Genomic DNA, 18,108 nt, shown 5'->3' with positions numbered 1-18,108 from the left:
ATATCACCAGTTCAGAAAGAACCATGCAGTTTTAAATGCTGTTTATTGAACATTCGCTCTCTTGGCACTAAAGCTGTTTTGGTAAATTACATTATATTAAGTACAAAATCTGATCTGTGTCTTCTCACTGAAACCTGGCTTAGTAAATGTGACACTGTTCCCTAGCTGAGGCGTCACCAGATGGATACTCGTTCCTTCATAAGTCTAGAGATTCTGGTCGAGGAGGAGGCCTTGGAATAATTCATTGTAACAAAATGCAAATCACTCTAAAATTTAGGCAACTTTACATCCTTTGAGGCATTCATTTTAAATATTAAAACAGATTCCAACACAATTATAGTGCTAGTCTACAGACCACCAGGGCCATATTCATTGTTCATGACTGAATTTAGCAACCTTCTATCTGATTTGGCTATAAATTATGATCACGTAGTTCTGATGGGGGATTTTAATGTACACATTGATGTGGAAACTGACACTTTTAGCAAATGTTTTACTTATTTGTTAAATTCAGTAGGATTTTGTCAGATTGTCAAAGGTCCAACTCATAATCATAACCACACATTAGATTTAATTATAACTTACAAAGTTGAAATTCAAAATTTAAATATTACTCCATTAAATGTAGTTATTTCCGATCACTACTTAATTACATTTGATTTAGTTCTGCCCTGCCAACACACTCCAGATTAAAACAAAGACAGTGCGACATCTAGATTGTAATTCTGCTTCAAAATTTATAGATACCTTGAGTAAGTCGAGTGTAATTGTGGAAAACCATTTAGATCAGTTAACATCAAATGTAAACGTGGAAAACAATTTAGATCAGCTAACATCACATTATAATGTGACCTTGAGAGATGCTCTGGACACAGTGGCTCCCCTTAAAACAAAAGTGATCAAAGCACATAGAAACTCTCCCTGGTTTAATGAAAACACTCGAGCTCTTAAATTAGAGTGCTGAAAACTGCAGCGCAGATTGGAGAACAACAAAGCTACATGTCTTTCAAATTGCATGGACAGAGAGTGTTAATAAATATAAAAAAGCTCCCTTTAAAGCTTGCTCAGAATACTATTCTACATTAATAGATAGCAATAATAAAAATCCTCGGGCACTGTTTGGAACAGTGGCTAAATTAACAAATGAGAATTCAGATCAACAGTGCAAAATACCAACAGATATTAGCAGTACAGACTTTATGAACTTCTTCAATGAGAAAATTAAAAATATAAGATCCCAGATCTCTGCATCACAGTACAAACCAAATACTAGCTTAGCAGACCCTGTCTCACATTGCATTCAGCACTTTCATAATTTTAATCATGTAACTGAGCAGGAAGTCTTAACTTTAATTCCTAAACTGTGGAATGGTCTGCCTGCTTCTATAAGAGATGCCCCTTCGGTCCCAGGTTTTAAATCTCGGCTGAAGACTCACTACTTTAGTTTAGCATACCCTGACTAGAGCTGCTGATTAACTGTACAGACTGCATCTCTGTTGTTAGTCATTAGCGCTAAAACATAAATAACATGATAGTTATAATTTGATAATTTGATACTAACCTTCACCAGTTCTGTTTCTTTTCTTGGTACTCAAATGTGGCACTTGGTGCCACGGCACACCTGCCAAGTTGTTTTGCCTGCCTAAGGTAAAGTCATCCCTGATGGAGGATCACAGGAATCATGGGAAAGAGGGGGACTTTTCATCGGATTGGCTGGCCCAGCACTGTTTCAGCTGTGAAATGCTCAAATGGGGGAGGCAGCTTGATGGATGAGGTCTCCAGGACTCTAAAAATATCCACATCTTATTATGTGATATCATCTACTGTTAAATTCTGTTCCATGCTTCTAAAATTTTTATTTTTATACCGTATTGAGGATTTGTTCTGTTCTGTGTATTGTATTGTATTGACCCCCTTCTTTTGAGACCCACTGCACGCCCAACCTACCTGGAAATGGGTCTCTCTTTGAACTGCCTTTCCCGAGGTTTCTTCCATTTTTCCCTACAAGGTTTTTTTTGGGAGTTTTCCTTGTCTTCTTAGAGAGTCAAGGCTGGGGGGCTGTCAAGAGGCAGGGCCTGTTAAAGCCCATTGCGGCACTTCCTGTGTTATTTTGGGCTATACAAAAATAAATGTTATTGTATTATATTGTATAGGAGGGTGACAATGAGTTAAATTTCAATGGATGTTTTTTAAATGTTTGACGAGCAATAAGCAAAAGGTATCACTGATAACCACAGGAAACAAAAAGGGCAAAAAAAAAAACAAACAGTACGAGGAAAGTTGGAAGAAAGAAACAAAATGACAGTGTTTCTGTTTGGGGATCGTTGTGCACAACTAAGCTGCAGCCACAGAACTAACTGCTCTGTGGATGATTCATTCAGGCATTTCAAGGTCTTTTGGGCACTTCGTTATAATGAAAGTATCTGCTGAATGTACTTCGTAGTAACGAGATTTCTATAGACCCGCGTCATATGGGGAAACTTTTGGGACCATAAAAATACTTCATTGTAATGAAAATTTCATTATAAAGATATTCGTTATAACGGAATTTTACCTGTATATGTGTATATATATATATACACAGTGCATCCGGAACGTATTCTCAGCGCATCACTTTTTCCACATTTTGTTACAGCCTTATTCCAAAATGGATTAAATTCATTTTTTTCCTCAGTATTGTACACACGACACCCCATAATGACAATGTGAAAAAAGTTTACTTGAGGTTTTTGCAAATTTATTAAAAATAAAAAATTGAGAAATCACACGTATGTAAGTATTCACAGCCTTTGCCATGAAGCTCAAAATTGAGCTCAGGTGCATCCTGTTTCCCCTGATCAGCCTTGAGATGTTTCTGCAGCTTAATTGGAGTCCACCTGTGGTAAATTCAGTTGATTGGACATGATTTGGAAAGGCATACACCTGTCTATATAAGGTCCCACAGTTGATAGTTCATGTCAGAGCACAAACCAAGCATGAAGTCAAAGGAATTGTCTGTAGACCTTCGAGACAGGATTGCCTCGAGGCACAAATCTGGGGAAGGTTACAGAAGGTCCCAATGAGCACAGTGGCCTCCATCATCCATAAGTGGAAGAAGTTCGAAACCACCAGGACTCTTCCTACAGCTGGCCGGCCATCTAAACTGAGCGATCGGGGGAGAAGGGCCTTAGTCAGGGAGTTGACCAAGAACCCGATGGTCACTCTGTCAAAGCTCCAGAGGTCCTCTGTGGAGAGAGGAGAACCTTCCAGAAGGACAACCATCTCTGTAGCAATCTACCAATCAGGTCTGTATGGTAGAGTGGCCAGACGGAAGCCACTCCTAAGTAAAAGGCACATGGCAGCCCACCTGGAGTTTGCCAAAAGGCACCTGAAGGACTCTCAGACCATGAGAAACAAAATTATCTGGTCTGATGAGACAAAGATTGAACTATTTGGTGTGAATGCCAGGCGTCATGTTTGGAGGAAACCAAGCACCGCTCATCACCAGGCCAATACCATCCCTACAGTGAAGCAGGGTGGTGGCAGCATCATGCTGTGGGGATGTTTTTCAGCGGCAGGAACTGGGAGACTAGTCAGGATAAAGGGAAAGATGACTGCAATAATGTACAGAGACATCCTGGATGAAAACCTGCTCCAGAGCGCTCTTGACCTCAGACTGGGGCAACGGTTTATCTTTCAACAGGACAATGACCCTAAGCACACAGCCAAGATATTAAAGGAGTGACTTCAGGACAACTCTGTGAATGTCCTTGAGTGGCCCAGACTTGAATCCCATTGAACATCTCTGGAGAGATCTTAAAATGGCTGTACACCGATGCTTCCCATCCAACCTGATGGAGCTTGAGAGGTGCTGCAAAAAGGAATGGGCGAAACTGGCCAAGGATAGGTGTGCCAAGCTTGTGGCATCATATTCAAAAAGACTTGAGGCTGTAATTGCTGCCAAAGGTGCATCGACAAATTATTGAGCAAAGGCTGTGAATACTTATGTACATGTGATTTCTCAGTTTTTTTTATTTTTAATAAATTTGCAAAAACCTCAAGTAAACTTTTTTCACGTTGTCATTATGGGGTGTTGTGTGTAGAATTCTGAGGAAAAAAATGAATTTAATCCATTTTGGAATAAGACTGTAACATAACAAAATGTGGAAAAAGTGAGGCGCTGTGAATACTTTTTGGATGCACTGTATATATAATAAGTGGAATTTAAGATAAGGATAACTAACACAAAATGGCACTTGAGGAGGAAGCAAGGACAGCGTAAACTGAAGGGATCTATACAAAGACAACTAGAAAATAAGGACACCTGTCACATCAAAAAATGGGCCCACAAAAACAACTGAAATATACAAGAATAAGAGAAAAACTGTATTTAGATACATGTCTGGATGCGCTGGGACACATCATCAGTGATGTTTCCTGAGATCATCGGGTGTTTCGGGTCTCACAACATCAGACACCCTCTCTCAGGTGACCCAACCGGGGTTGATCACGCCCCAACTTGTGTCCCAGCAGCACTGGCCCACTTTGCGGACTTCTTGATTCAAATCCACCTCGAGGCTCTTTCTGCGGCTTCTGTGATGGACTTAATGGCTCTCCTCTTTGCAGCTCCTGTGATTCCAAGCCTGGCAAAGATCTTACACAGGGATTGAGCGGCAAATCCTCTGCACCCTACTTCTATGGGCTCACAGCAAGCCTTCCAGCCCTTCCTTCGGCAGTCCTCAATGAGCTCCTGATACTTGAGCCGCTTACGCTCATTTGCCTCCTCCATGCGGTCCTCCCATGAGACTGTCAGTTCCAACAAAAGGACTTGCTTGGACGATGCAGATGTTAAAACTATATCGGGTCTCAATGAGGTTAATGATACAAATTTCGGGAACTTGAGCTGCCTGCCCAGGTCAACCCGCAGCTCCCAGTCTGCTGAAGATGAAAGGAGGCTGAATGATTTTTGCTTTGCTTGCGCCTGCTCACCAGCCCTTATGAAGGCAATTCTTCTCTGACTGCCAACATATTTGTTGTTGGCCACTGCATGTGAAATGGTCTCTGCTATACACTTTAGGACCTGATCGTGTCGCCAACGGTATCGGCCCTCTCCAAGGGCAGATGGGCAGCTATTTAGAATATGCTCCAGGGATCCTCGTCCAGGACATAGTGGACACGTTGAAACTTCACTCTTACCCCAAACATGCAGGTTCGTTGGGCTGGGGAGCATGTCGTACACAGCTTGGACCAGGAACTTAATACGCTGTGGCTCTGCCTTCCAGATGTCGTTCCAGGTGATCTTCCTCTCCAGTGCTCCTTCCCACCTCGTCCATGCCCCTTGCTGCCGCATGCTCACCGCCCTGCTGGTCCTCACCTCCTCAACACCTGCTCGGACTTCCTCTGGGACTAATCCTCGTCTCGCCTTGCCCTGAGCCTTGTTGTACTGTGGCTTTGGGATTGCTCCCAGTCCTGCTCGCCCCGTTGCCACTGTGCCCACAAGTGCCTTGTGTCTAAGCCGAGACTCTGCCACCTCCATTCCCTCTTGTGCTCTCCACTTCCTTCCTGTTCGCACTTCAATACCTGCTGCTGTTACTCTAGAATCTCCAGAGCCTTGGTAGAATAGGGCCTCTCTTATACAAGAAACCCTGAACTCCTCCTCCAGGCTGCTGATAGGAAGCTGAAGCTTATTACTCGTGCCATATAGTGCTACACTCGTTAGACTGCGAGGCAGGCCAAGCCATCTTCGAAGATGACAGCTGATCTTCCTCTCCATGGCCTCTACTGTAGACATCGACACTTCGTACACCAACAGCGGCCAAAGAATCCGTGGCAAGATGCCATGCTGGTATATCCATGCCTTAAATCTGCCAGGTAAACCAGACTTATCTACTGCCGACAACCAAGCTTCCAGCTTCTTTATCGTTGTCTGGACTGATGCAGTATCTCTGATGCTACAGTCAAAAACCTTACCTAGGCTAGTGACTGGTTTCTCATTAATTGATGGTATTGTTACGCCATCCACTGAGAAGCGAAACTTGTCCACCACTTTCCCTCTCTTCAGTACCATAGACCTGGATTTTGTTGGCTTGAAGCTCATCCTAGTCCAAGAAATGAGCTTAACCAGGCCCTGAAGAATCCACCTGCACCCAGGCACTGAGGTAGTGGTGACTGTCAAGTCATCCATAAAGGTAATATGATAACAGCTGTAAAATTACAAGAACATAAGGATAGCTGATATGTAAAAAAAAGAAAAGAATCATAAGCAATATGAGGAAAAGTGACACGTAAACAGGAACCTGAGGAAACTTGTACATAAAGTAATCTGGTATGGGATGAAAACAACCTTGAGTCGTAAATATTAAGTGCAATACGGGGAGAGCAGCAATACACAGACAACCAGAGTATAAGAACTTGAGGTACACAAGTAAAAAAAATAGAAGGAAATGAATAAATGATACATGATCAAACTGACAAACGATAACAAGTAGAATATTAAAACACAACTCATGAACACAGCCAATATCTGAACAAGTAGCATATGGGAGCAGCTGGGAAAATAGAACATGGGGGCAAAAAGTTAACAAGAAAAATAAAATTTATGTGCTGTCCATGTAATTATGAATTTGGATGTTGCAGTGGTTAATGCTTTAAATGATTAGGCACAAATTACTGTATGTCGTTTATGCTATGTGTATACTGTCACACACATGCGTGTCAGCGGATCTCCTTTAGGAATTATGTAATAACCTGCTGGGATAACAGGAGGCACCAACACTGACATTGTCTTCTCGTTCTCTTCCTGATTAAATGCGATGACACGGTTGGTGCCCCAAATTTTCTTTGGAGACCTGTCATTCCTGCACCCGACCACACAATACTTTTAAAAGCACCCAGTAAATAATCACTATTAGGCATTAAGCACCCAGTAAATAATCACTATTAGGCATTAAGACCGGGCCATTTCAAATGTAAATGTCCAGTGACAAACTATAATACAAGATAAAGATAGAGATCAAGTGAGGAGTTTTTTATATAACCAACAACTTGGTGGAATGTTCTGAATGCAAAGAAATAAGGTGAAGAGGTAATGCTGGGTAACTGAATCATTTATTGAACCACTTTTTATAAAAACAGAAAAGGTAAAGGCTATTCCCACAGTTAAGCAAGAAAAGAAAGTCAGACGTAAATCTACTGAAGGCTTCACAGCCTTAACTTTAAGGAGCCAAGAACATGGCAATAGATGAAGCTGCTCATAGGCCTGCTCCCTTCTAGGCCCAGAAACTTTTGTTCTGGTAATGCCCTGTCTTTCTCTGTCTTGAGGAGATTGTGTTTTCAGTAGTAAATTAGTATTAAAAGTCAACCTAAGTGTAAGTTTCTCCTAATGTTCAAATGTTTTGTCCTCCTGAGCTGGGGTGTGTCCTTTTGAAGGAACAGCCAAGTGGCAAAGGTTGTGAGATAGAAGAAACTGTCACTCAGCAAGGTTGTACATCCTGGAAAACACGCGCAACACCAAAAGTTCATTTTACATCCACTTACCTAGCGTGTCGGATATGGGAGAGCAGCGTCAAGAGGTTTGCCAGGCGGTTTGACTGCTGCTGAAAAGTCAAGCCTTTTTTGGCAATTACCCAAATCAGTGAGTCAGTCACTGCATCCAGTAGTTTAAAGAGTTTACTTCTGCTTTCATTCTCTTCTGACTTCTCTGAGGTGTCAGGAAAGATATCTAAGGGAACAGACACATAACATATTAAAAAAGTAAACACAAGTTGATCGTGTTCACAGATATCGGTTGTCAAGGCTACCCCAGTATTTTCAAACAATTTTTACTTTATACAGAACCATTGATAGTAAGCACATTTATCAAGTATTTTAGAGAGCATGTAAAAGAATTTAAAAAGAAAACGGCATCAATGGCAAATAGGACGTCTCATGCTATGCGGTCATATCTATCATGGTACCTGGTGCATGTTAGGATGCACTGAATACTGTGCCTTGCAAAACTACTCCTATAATTTCCTTCCATCCATCCATTTTCCAACCCACTGAATCCGAACACAGGGTCACGGGGGTCTGCTGGAGCCAATCCCAGCCAACATAGGGCACAAGGCAGGAATCAATCCTGGGCCGGGTGCCAACCCACAGCAGGACACACACAAACGGCCAATTTAGAATCGCCAATCCACCTAACTGGCATGTATTTGGACTGTGGGAGGAAACCCACACAGACACGGGGAGAACATGCAAACTCCACGCAGGGAGGACCCGGGAAGCGAACCTGGGTCTCCTAACTGCAAGGCAGCAGCGCTACCACTGTGCCACCGTGCCGCCCTTTACTCCTATCATTTTTAAAAGCTAAATGCTAGATTACAGACAATATTGCAAATCTTATTCCTGTCTGTATTTTTATTTAAGAATAAATGATTTAAAAGTAAGAAGCATAAAGTAGCAAGCTCTAACAATCATATTTTGTCAATTAGATGTGTGGTGTTGTCTCTGATAAACCTTAATACATATACAATTGCCCGTGACAAGCATAGTTAGTTAAATAGAGTCTGAATATTTTTGAATCCATAGTAACAATGTTTGTGATATCCTAAAACAATGCCAGACCACAAAAACCAATACCCTTTCACCAATAAACTATGGATGTGTGTACAGATGGAAAAAGAAAAACACAATAGCGCAGTGAATACAATCTGCCCAACTTCAGCCTACCATAATAGATGTTGAAATTTCTCTTTGTCCATTTTTGACCACTTGCTCCCTGTCAAATACAGTTCTTTCGTTCATTAGTGCCTTTCGGTCACTGGAGAACTTTGTTTTCTGCCTCCTATTCCAAATTCATGTTGTCTATTGTGTCCTTTAAACCTCATACTGGGGGTCCTTATCTGGTGAGGTCATGGAATCAATTGTAGGGTCAGGGTACCCTTTAAAATGCTGATATTTTCTGGACAGCTTTAAATATACTCTTCTTTCTCCAAGGCAGCAAGGAGCTATATACCTGCCATTGTGTGTTAGGATACCGCCCCTTTGTTGTCCAAAGAAAGCCACTACACCCATCTGTTCCCTTTTGACTACTAAGGGCACCTTTCACAGCAACAGGGCACACAATGTCCCTAAGTGGTAGCTCAGATAGCCCAGGTGCTGAGGACCAACACTACCTGGCATATCTACTACACTTGCAGTACTTTTTACCTCAGACTAGTTACTTAATTAAGGCTCTTTGTCTTTCACTTCTTTGTTCAAGTAGGAGACACTCAGTCATACCGTTACAGTGAGGCCATGCAGGTACACTCATTATACAGATACAGTACCATGCAAAAGTATTCAATCATTTGAAATTAATCATAATTTCCTACAGGACAAAAGACACATATTTATCCATTCAGTGTTTTTAATGTGAACTGTTATGTTATAACAATGTATTTCCAAATAAATCATTTTCTGTAGAAATGTAACGGAAGAATAAAAACTCAGAAGTTAGTGTTTGTATAAGTGTTTCAACATTAGAACAATCTCGATGAGAATAGGCCATTCAGCCCAACAAAGCTTGCCAGAGCCAATCTATTTCTTCGAAAAAAACATCAAGGATAATTTTGAAAGTCCCTAAAGTCTTACTGTCTACCACACTGCTTCTTCAGAATTCATCCCCTGCAGCCCTGGAATCAGCCCAGTTGTTCTTCTCTGGACTTCTTCCAGTGCTGTTGTGTCCTTTCTGTAGTCTGGAGACCAAAACAACATAGAACTCGAGACGAGGCCTTACCAGTGTGTTATAAAGCTTGAGCATAACCTCCTTGGACTTCTACTCCACACATCAGGGCACAAAATAACCTAACATTCTGTTAGCCTTCTTAATGGTGCACCTCCAGATTTACAAAAATGACAAATTAATAGCAAACAACACAAAAGTGACAGTGACTTGATTATAACTAAACATAATTAGGTGCTACTTGTGAGTCCTTTATATTTCCCTGGATATAAAAAGCAGCCTTAGCAAGGGCCATAGTCTTTGTTGGAAAATCACTGGAAAAATGAAGACAAAGGAACATTCTGCTAACGTAAGAAGCAAAGTCATTGAAATGTACAAGGTAGCAGAAAATGACTACAAAAAAATATCAAAGTTTGAAAGTCCTATTAAGCATTGTTGGATCCATCATCAGAGAGTGAAAGGATCATCACAGTGCCCATACTCTTACTAGAGCAGACCATCCTTCAAAACTAAAAATCACAGCTAGACATCGACTGGTGAGAGGGGTTATTAAAAATCCAGCTGTGACTCTCAGAAGTCTGCAATGCTCTTTGGCTGAAACTGGACTGAAGGTGCAAGGGTCCAAAATTTCAAGTAGCCATTCCTTAAGAAGGCCCATATAAAAGCATGTTTGGCATTTGCTACAAACCATGAGAAAGGTGCAGTTAAGTTGTGGGAGAAATTTTCATGGTCAGATGAGACCAAAATTGAACTTTTTGGCCAGACTTCAAAGAGATATGTGATGCATAAAACTAACACTGTCTGTACCTCAAGAAACACCATACCTACGGTAAAATATGGTGAGGGCAGTATCATGCTTTTCATGTGCTGGGACTGGGAATCTTGTCAGAGTTGAAGAGACAATGGATAAGCACAAATACTACACAATATACCAGGAGAACTTGTTCCAGTCTGCTATGAACCTATGGCTCGGGATAAGATCCATCTTCCAGTATGACAACAAGACTAAGCATAAGATCAAAGTAACACTGGAATGGCTCAGAAACAGAAATGTGAATGTTTTGGAAGCATTGATCTTAACCCTACTGAGAATCTATGGCACTATTTCAAAACTGTTGTCCACAGGTGCCATCCCACCAGCCTTGGAGATCTCTGTAAACTCTGCTAAGAAAAAATGGGGAAGAGCACTCCTGAATAGTGTGCAAAACATTCTTACCCCAACAGAATTAAAGCTGTTGTTGCAGCAAAAGGGTTCTTGACAATAAAAAATATAGCAAAGTCTATGACATACTACTAACATTAAATAAAACATGTTTGTCACATCATTTTGACTTATTAATAGAGAGGATAAAAACACAAGTCTGTATGAGTGACCTTTGAATGAAGACATTCAAATCTATGCTTAAAAAAAAGTGAAAATTCATGCACAATGATAACAATATATGCAGAACGGCACAAAACGCACTAGTTGATGCCAAGAGATGAATTATGTTTCCATAAACTGCAATATTAAATTTGATATACCTGTACTTTCATTTCATAGTGCTGGTCCACACTGCCCAAGATGACAGATTTCTATCACACGGTAGCTAAGAGATGGAGCAAATGATAAATGAGTGTAACCTGTGTCAAGAGAAACTACGATCTGGCAGGCTGACGGATCACGTGGGGTAAATCAGGGCATGTGAGGAAAGCAGCGTGTTAATTGTGCACAAAGGTTAAAGTGCAGGGTGAAATATGAATGCTTATTCTAAAATGTTACTGATTAGATCCTGCTAGGTTTTAAAAAAAGCTTTGAACAGGTCCTCTAAGTGAGAATTTTTTCCAATTTCAAATAGTACATTAGTTACCCACTGACTTAAAAGAGGTGAGTTAGGATTCTTCCAGTTGAGCAAGACAAGTCTACGTGCTAATAGTGAAGTAAAGGCAATTACAGTTTGTGTGTCCTTCTCCACCATGAGCAGATCTGGGAGTCCACCAAACACAGCTGTTAATGGATTAGGAGAGATTGTAACACCAACGTTGTCTGATAGGCATGCAAAGACTTTGGTGTTAATTTGGCATTTCCCCAAAGCATATGGCCTAAGTGAGGCTGGAGCTTAATCGCAGTGTTCGCAGGTTGGATCTGCCCTGGAAACATTTTGGACGGTTTTAAATGAGACAGCTGTACTCGATGAAAGATTTTAAGTTGAATAATTGTATGCTTTGTGAGCTACAGTGAGTTCTGTGCATGGCTGCCTTCCACTCCTTTTCTGAGATGTTGATATTCAGTGTCCTTTTGTTCTCGACAATTTTTTGCTTTTCTACATGCATTTTCCAGTCGTGCCCAAAATGTTTATCTACCACTTTGCTGACAGATTAGCTCTGATGTTTCCCTTTTAGGCACAACCTCCCTTTTGATTTTCCTTTTTCTTTAGATATTGTTTGCTTTAGTTAAATAAATTCTTTAAACATTAGAATCTTTGTTTTGTTATTGTGGGACAAAGGTATTCCGGTTTCAATTTGCTTTCTGATATTTTTTGAAAATTTTGGTTTGTTTTTTTGGCTTTGATCTCTTCATAGTCTATGTAGGCCAAAGCCTATTGCTTTTCGATTTTGAGGAAAAAAATGGTGTTGTTTACTCAGCCTCAGTTAAGCCTGAGGTTAGATTTTAGGGCCTAAGCATCATTTAGAGTTTGAAAGACAGTGGGAATAAAAATATTGTATGTAAATAAGTGTGTTCAGTTACCACTGGCTAGCAAAGGTATGCCATAGACTTAAGTAACGCAATGATTTTGAAGAACATTTTACTACGCCAGTGCCACCTAAACACACACACACACACAATCATACACACTCTGGGCTGCTTCAGGATCAACGAAAGATCTTCCTTAGGACATCTCACACTGCCATACCTACAATCATTTATACTGCCAGTTTATCTGCATAATTTTGGGATTTGGAAAGTAAATAAAATTACAACTCATAGTGAAAACAGGGAGAACATATACAATTCATGAATTCAGTGACCAAGCAGGGATTCAGACAGCATTACACTTGACAGCCTTATTTCAGTGTCCACAGATAAAAGAAGCTGTTTTCATGTGAAGCTTCAGACTTGAGAGGATTGCCGTAGATCCAATAAGTAAGTAGGATTAAGGATCAGAACAAAGGAGAAAGATGGATGTATAGTCAGAGAAAGAGAGTGTCCCAAGAGTTAGAGGAGATTTCAGGAATCCTACTGGTTTATCGTTTGGGTGGCCCAAACAGTGAAGGTTATGGTAACGTTAACAGCAGTCACGAAAAAGAGAAAAACGAAGTTGTTGTGGTCTCATCTGAAACATTCAGTGTATCATGTTATTCATTTCAGTGTTATCACAATAAATAGTTGAATATACAGTAAAACCTTGGATTGCGAGTAACTTGGTCTGCGAGTGTTTTGCAAGACAAGCTAAAATTTTTAATAAATTTTAACTTGATAAACAAACGAGGTCTTGCAATTCGAGTAGTACGTATATGCTTTGTCTGCCGAGCGTCACGTGAGCACAACTGAGCCGATGGTTCTTCTCTCTCTGCGGGATTGTGGGTAATCATCTCCCATGCCTCACTCATACAGTCAACATCCGTACAAGCGTATACTGTTTCCTATAGCATGGTGACCACGTGTGTGTGCTGTAACGTGCGTGTCCCTGTCTTGCACCCCAAAACACAAAGCTGAGCCTCAGTACTTCAACAAAACCAGTTTTCATTTAGCTTGAAACAGGGACAGCACAGTTATTTTATTGTAGCGGGATCTGCCACTCTCCTATACACAGACACAGCAATCAGGCAGGGTCCTGGCCAGGTTAGTGGCCAAGTAATACTGTGTCCTTACATTTATAATGTTCCTTGCATCACCCATCAATGACAGGAGCTTATAGCATGACCACAATCTTTTCAGATTCGCTTTTGCGGCGAACTGCTACATTGCTGGGAGCCTGCTGCTGCTTTGGGACGGTCTTCCGCGTGTCGTCCCACTGGGGGGAATTCCAAAAGAGTCTAGAAACCTTACAGCGCATAAAGCATTTCTTTTATTTTGTGTCTAAGTGTAGTGACTCTTCAGGTAAAGCAACTGTCATTGGATAGGTTTCCTTGTTAAAGTCACAAAAAATGAAAGATTCCAGTGTGCCAACAGATAGCAGTGATTCCATTAGTTATGGTGAAAGTTGTCCTATACAATAACCCTCCTACTCCTCTCCTCTCCTCTCCCTCGTCTCCCTCACACCAGCCACGATTCTTTTAAAAGGTAAAGTGCAGGTTAATTTGTTTTATGTATTTTTACTTTATATTTTGTATTAATAATTTTTATATGAATATTTTTGGTTGTAGAACAAATCATCTGAGTTTCCATTATTTCTTATGGGGAAATACACTTTGATGTACGAGTGCTTTGGATTACAAGCACGTTTCCAGAACAAATTATGCTCGCAAATCAAGGCCAAATCAATCAAATCAAGGCAAATCAATATAGGAAGTACACAAATGCAAAGCAGAACACTTTACATGCTGTGTAGAAAAAGCCAGCAGGCAATGTGAATGGAGTAGACTGACTAAAGAAACACCTGAAATCGTCTACCAGCTAAGTATTTAATCTACCTACTGCAATAAGTCACACAATGTCACATGAAACTTGAACATGGCAAATGCGTGTTTTTTTAGGCCAACTACGAAGATAAGGCATCATGATCATAGGATTTCTGTAAAAGAACAATGCCTTTGAAATGGTTCTTGCTAATATATGCTACAAGAAACCTCTCTGTAAAATATCCTTAATTTGTGATATTCGTCTGTGTTTCCCCCTTTGTGTGAGTGATTCATTTTTTATAACCTGTAGTGTCCATGTTTCTGTTTAAGTCATCATTGAAACATGGCACAGTCTTTTACCACTACAACAACTACAAGCATGGTGATCATAATTGATTAAGATAAAACATGGAGTTAGGAGAATGCAGCCATATAAAGGAATGGAATATCATAAAAACGAATAGGAACTGAAGTGCTGAATCTGAATGAATTAAGTCACGGTTTGGAATAGTTTTCTTATCTTTCATGACTAGTTCAGATTTAAAAGGTAGGCCAGCAGTGCCACTCAAATCTTTTAGATGCCTCATAACTCCACATGGACACAAGGCTACATGGCTTCCCTGTTCGTTGTCCTGACTTATTCAAAGCCCTGTTTTTCATAATCATTCTTTGATATGTAGTACCTTTCATATATCAGATCCTTGAAAGGTGTTTTTGAAAACACAAAAGTATACAATTCATAGACTCTAAAGTGGGAAGCTCAGCTGAAGACCGGTCCATCCAGGCTGAATATTTTTGATAACTGAAATTACAATAAAGGCAGCCATGTTTCATGCGCTCACATATACAGTAGGTCTGGGCACTATCTTTCCTTCATACATCCGTGGGTTTTGCTCTCATGCGTACTCCTCATGCCAACGACGTGTGTTTTGGGTTAAGCAATATCTCTAAATTGCTCCTGTACAAGTGAGTCTGTGTGTGTGTGTGTGGGTGTGTGCGTGATTGTGTTCTGTGATGGTCTGGTGCCCTCACAAGTGCTGGTGGGAGAAGCATCGACTCCCCGTGACCTTGAACAGGGTAAGCAGGCTAAAATATGGATGGATGGATGGATCGATAAAGTAAGAAAATGCATTTTATGAGTGGTGAGGTGGGATAGCTCTTAATTATCACATTACAGAGCACAGTTTACAATATGTGCGAGTCCCTGATATGGAGTTAAAGCGCTTTGCCAACTGTTTCCTTTAAATTTTAAGACACAGGGCTACCATGGCAACAAACACCTAAACATGCTGAGGCGCTGCTTGTTTTTAAATGTGCCCTTTCTTTCAAAATATGTGCTAATAGGGCTAATGTGCTCTCAGTCAAGCGTTTAATTTCTTAAAAAAGACAGCTAGTTACATGAAAAAATTTCTCCATTCAGCCAAATAACTAAGCCTGTGCTTTTGAATGACCCCTCGTTCTGCATGCAGCGTTTGGGGCACAAACGTGATTTGGATTAAATTGGCTTCTTCAGAATTTATCTTAACTGCTGTCTTAACTTAGAAATCAGCCGCTAAATAAGAGTCCAAAATTCTAAACGGATGTAATTATCATGTGCTAAGCTGACGTCTTCACGGTTTGTGGTTTAACAGTTGTCCTTTAACACCTGTGGCAGATGACCAGGGACCTTGCCCCACTGGGAGGCTGGAGAAGGGAAGGACCAGGAGTGGGGCAATATCTTCCTTGGGGCAGAAGAGGGCAGCACCCCTGGATTATATCAGGGCCATGGATTTGGAGCTTGGAAGCTCAACCCTGTTGGGGTCCGTGGCAACCACCAGGGGGCGCCTGGACTATCCTAGAGCACTGGATGGCAGCACTTTCACCACATCAGGAAGTGCTGCCAGGAGAGGAACCAGCCACACCTGGAGTGCTTCCGGATGTCCATGCAGCATTTCCTCCACACCAAGAAGTGCTACAAGAAGATCATCAGCGAACACCTGGAGCACATCCGGGTGTGCCATAAAAAGGGCCACCTCACTCCATTCAGGGAGCTGGAGTCAGGAGGCAGAGGACAGATCTTGTGGGAGAGGAGTGAAGGTGACAGAATATAAAGAAAAGAGAGTTAAAGAAAGGACTGTGAGCGTGGTTGGTGATTGGTGCACTGTGTGTACAAAAGAAGCAGAAAATTAAAGTGTGTGCTTTAAGGACATTGTGAGTTGGTGTCTGTCAGGGTCGAGGCTGATCATTCCACACGCCTCACATGATACAGCACTGTAAACCTCTAGACTGAGAGATGCAGACACACTCATTTCCACCCATGTCTCAATAAGTACATCTTCACCACTGAGGAACTCTGACCAGTGGCTATCATATTATGGTCAAATGCTATCTGAAGTTGCATATTCATTCTGTATTTGCACAGCGGCTTGTTCACAACAGCTAATACCAGAAGACACACTTGTGCTGTTCTGGCAGAGCCTTCACTGGAATCTTTCAAATTTAAAAACATTTTTTATTGGTCATAAGAATATATTTTATGATAACATGTCAAATCTAGTGTCTGTAGAAATGTTGGGCTTAACTGAAGAGTGTAAGGCCAACTAAGTTCTTTAAGTACAATGTTTGAATACAATAAAAAGAAAAAATTGCATTTGTAGATGACAGTAGATTATAATTCAAACCTGAAATTTACAATTGCATGCACACACCTTTCAATTGTCAAAGCACTTAAATTCCCTTTTTGCAAAGCAGTTTGTGCTAATTAGGAAGCATACTGGTCTGTATGTGCAAATATCTCTGTGACATACAAAGTGTTATATATTCCAAATAAACTCAAGAAACAATGCTTTAATACAAGACTGAGTAAATCTAAATAAATGACAGATTCTTCAAACCTGTCACACTTAAAGAAAGTCTGGAATTTATAAAGTGGCACACCTCGGGTACCAGTCTTCTGAGAGAAGTAAAAGGGTGGACATTATGCTATCCATCCATCCATCCATCCATCCTCTTCCGCTTATCCGAGGTCGGGTCGCAGGGGCAGCAGCTTAAGCAGAGAGGCCCAGAGTTCCCTCTCCCTGGCCAATTCTTCCAGCTCTTCCGGGAGAATCCCAAGGCGTTCCCAGGCCAGCCAGGAGACATAGTCCCTCCAGCGTGTTCTGGGTCTTCCCCGGGGCCAGCTCCCGGTTGGACGTGCCCAGAACACCTCACCAGGGAGGCGTCCAGGAGGCATCCTGATCAGATGCCTGAGCCACCTCATCTGACTCCTCTTCATGCGGAGGAGCAGCGGCTCTACTCTGAGCACCTCCTGGATGACTGAGCTTCTCACCCTATCTTTAAGGGAAAGCCCAGACACCCTGCGGAGGAAACTCATTTCAGCCGCTTGTATTTGCGATCTCGTTCTTTCGGTCACTACCCATACCTCATGACCATAGGTGAGGGTAGGAACGTAGATCGACTGGTAAATTGAGAGCTTTGCCTTATGGCTCAGCTCCTTTTTCACCATGACAGACCAATGGAGAGCCCGCATCACTGCGGACGCCGCACTGATCCGCCTGTCGATCTCACGCTCCATTCTTCCCTCACTCGTGAAATTATGCTAAAAAGAGTGAATTAATAATACATGGTTGAAAGCTTTGAATTGTGGGAGTTGGAATAAGAATTTGGCCATTCTGACCTATGTTTTAAGGGCAAAGCTCAAGGAGTCAAGACATAAATAATAAATCCAATGAGTAAAAAAAAGAAAAAAAAAAGAAATATAACTAAAATAAATGTCTGCTAATTCTTCCAAAATGTCATATAATTTTTGAACCAGCTTAATCCAGGTACTGGAGCCTATCCCAGCTAGCATAAGGCACCAATCCATTAAAGGGGATACACACACAGGCCAATTTACCCAACCT

At 41.3% G+C, this 18,108-nt stretch overlaps 1 protein-coding gene across 5 annotated transcripts in view; it reads right to left on the bottom strand.

The window, feature by feature from the left end:
- Positions 1-18,108, bottom strand: part of LOC120519109 (estrogen receptor beta-like) — a 122,117-nt gene that overhangs the window by 7,519 nt on the left and 96,490 nt on the right. For all 5 annotated transcript variants that reach the window (XM_039742211.1, XM_039742213.1, XM_039742210.1 and 2 more), the window contains one exon: positions 7,516-7,699. In XM_039742211.1, the coding sequence (XP_039598145.1) occupies positions 7,516-7,699 (184 nt within the window). The remainder of the gene's footprint in view (positions 1-7,515; positions 7,700-18,108) is intronic.

The sequence above is a fragment of the Polypterus senegalus genome, chromosome 18 (genome assembly GCF_016835505.1).
Source record: "Polypterus senegalus isolate Bchr_013 chromosome 18, ASM1683550v1, whole genome shotgun sequence".
In the NCBI taxonomy this organism is placed as follows: Eukaryota; Metazoa; Chordata; class Cladistia; order Polypteriformes; family Polypteridae; genus Polypterus; species Polypterus senegalus.
Note: the sequence above shows the minus strand (reverse complement) of the source record. Positions and strands in the feature narration are given on the sequence as shown.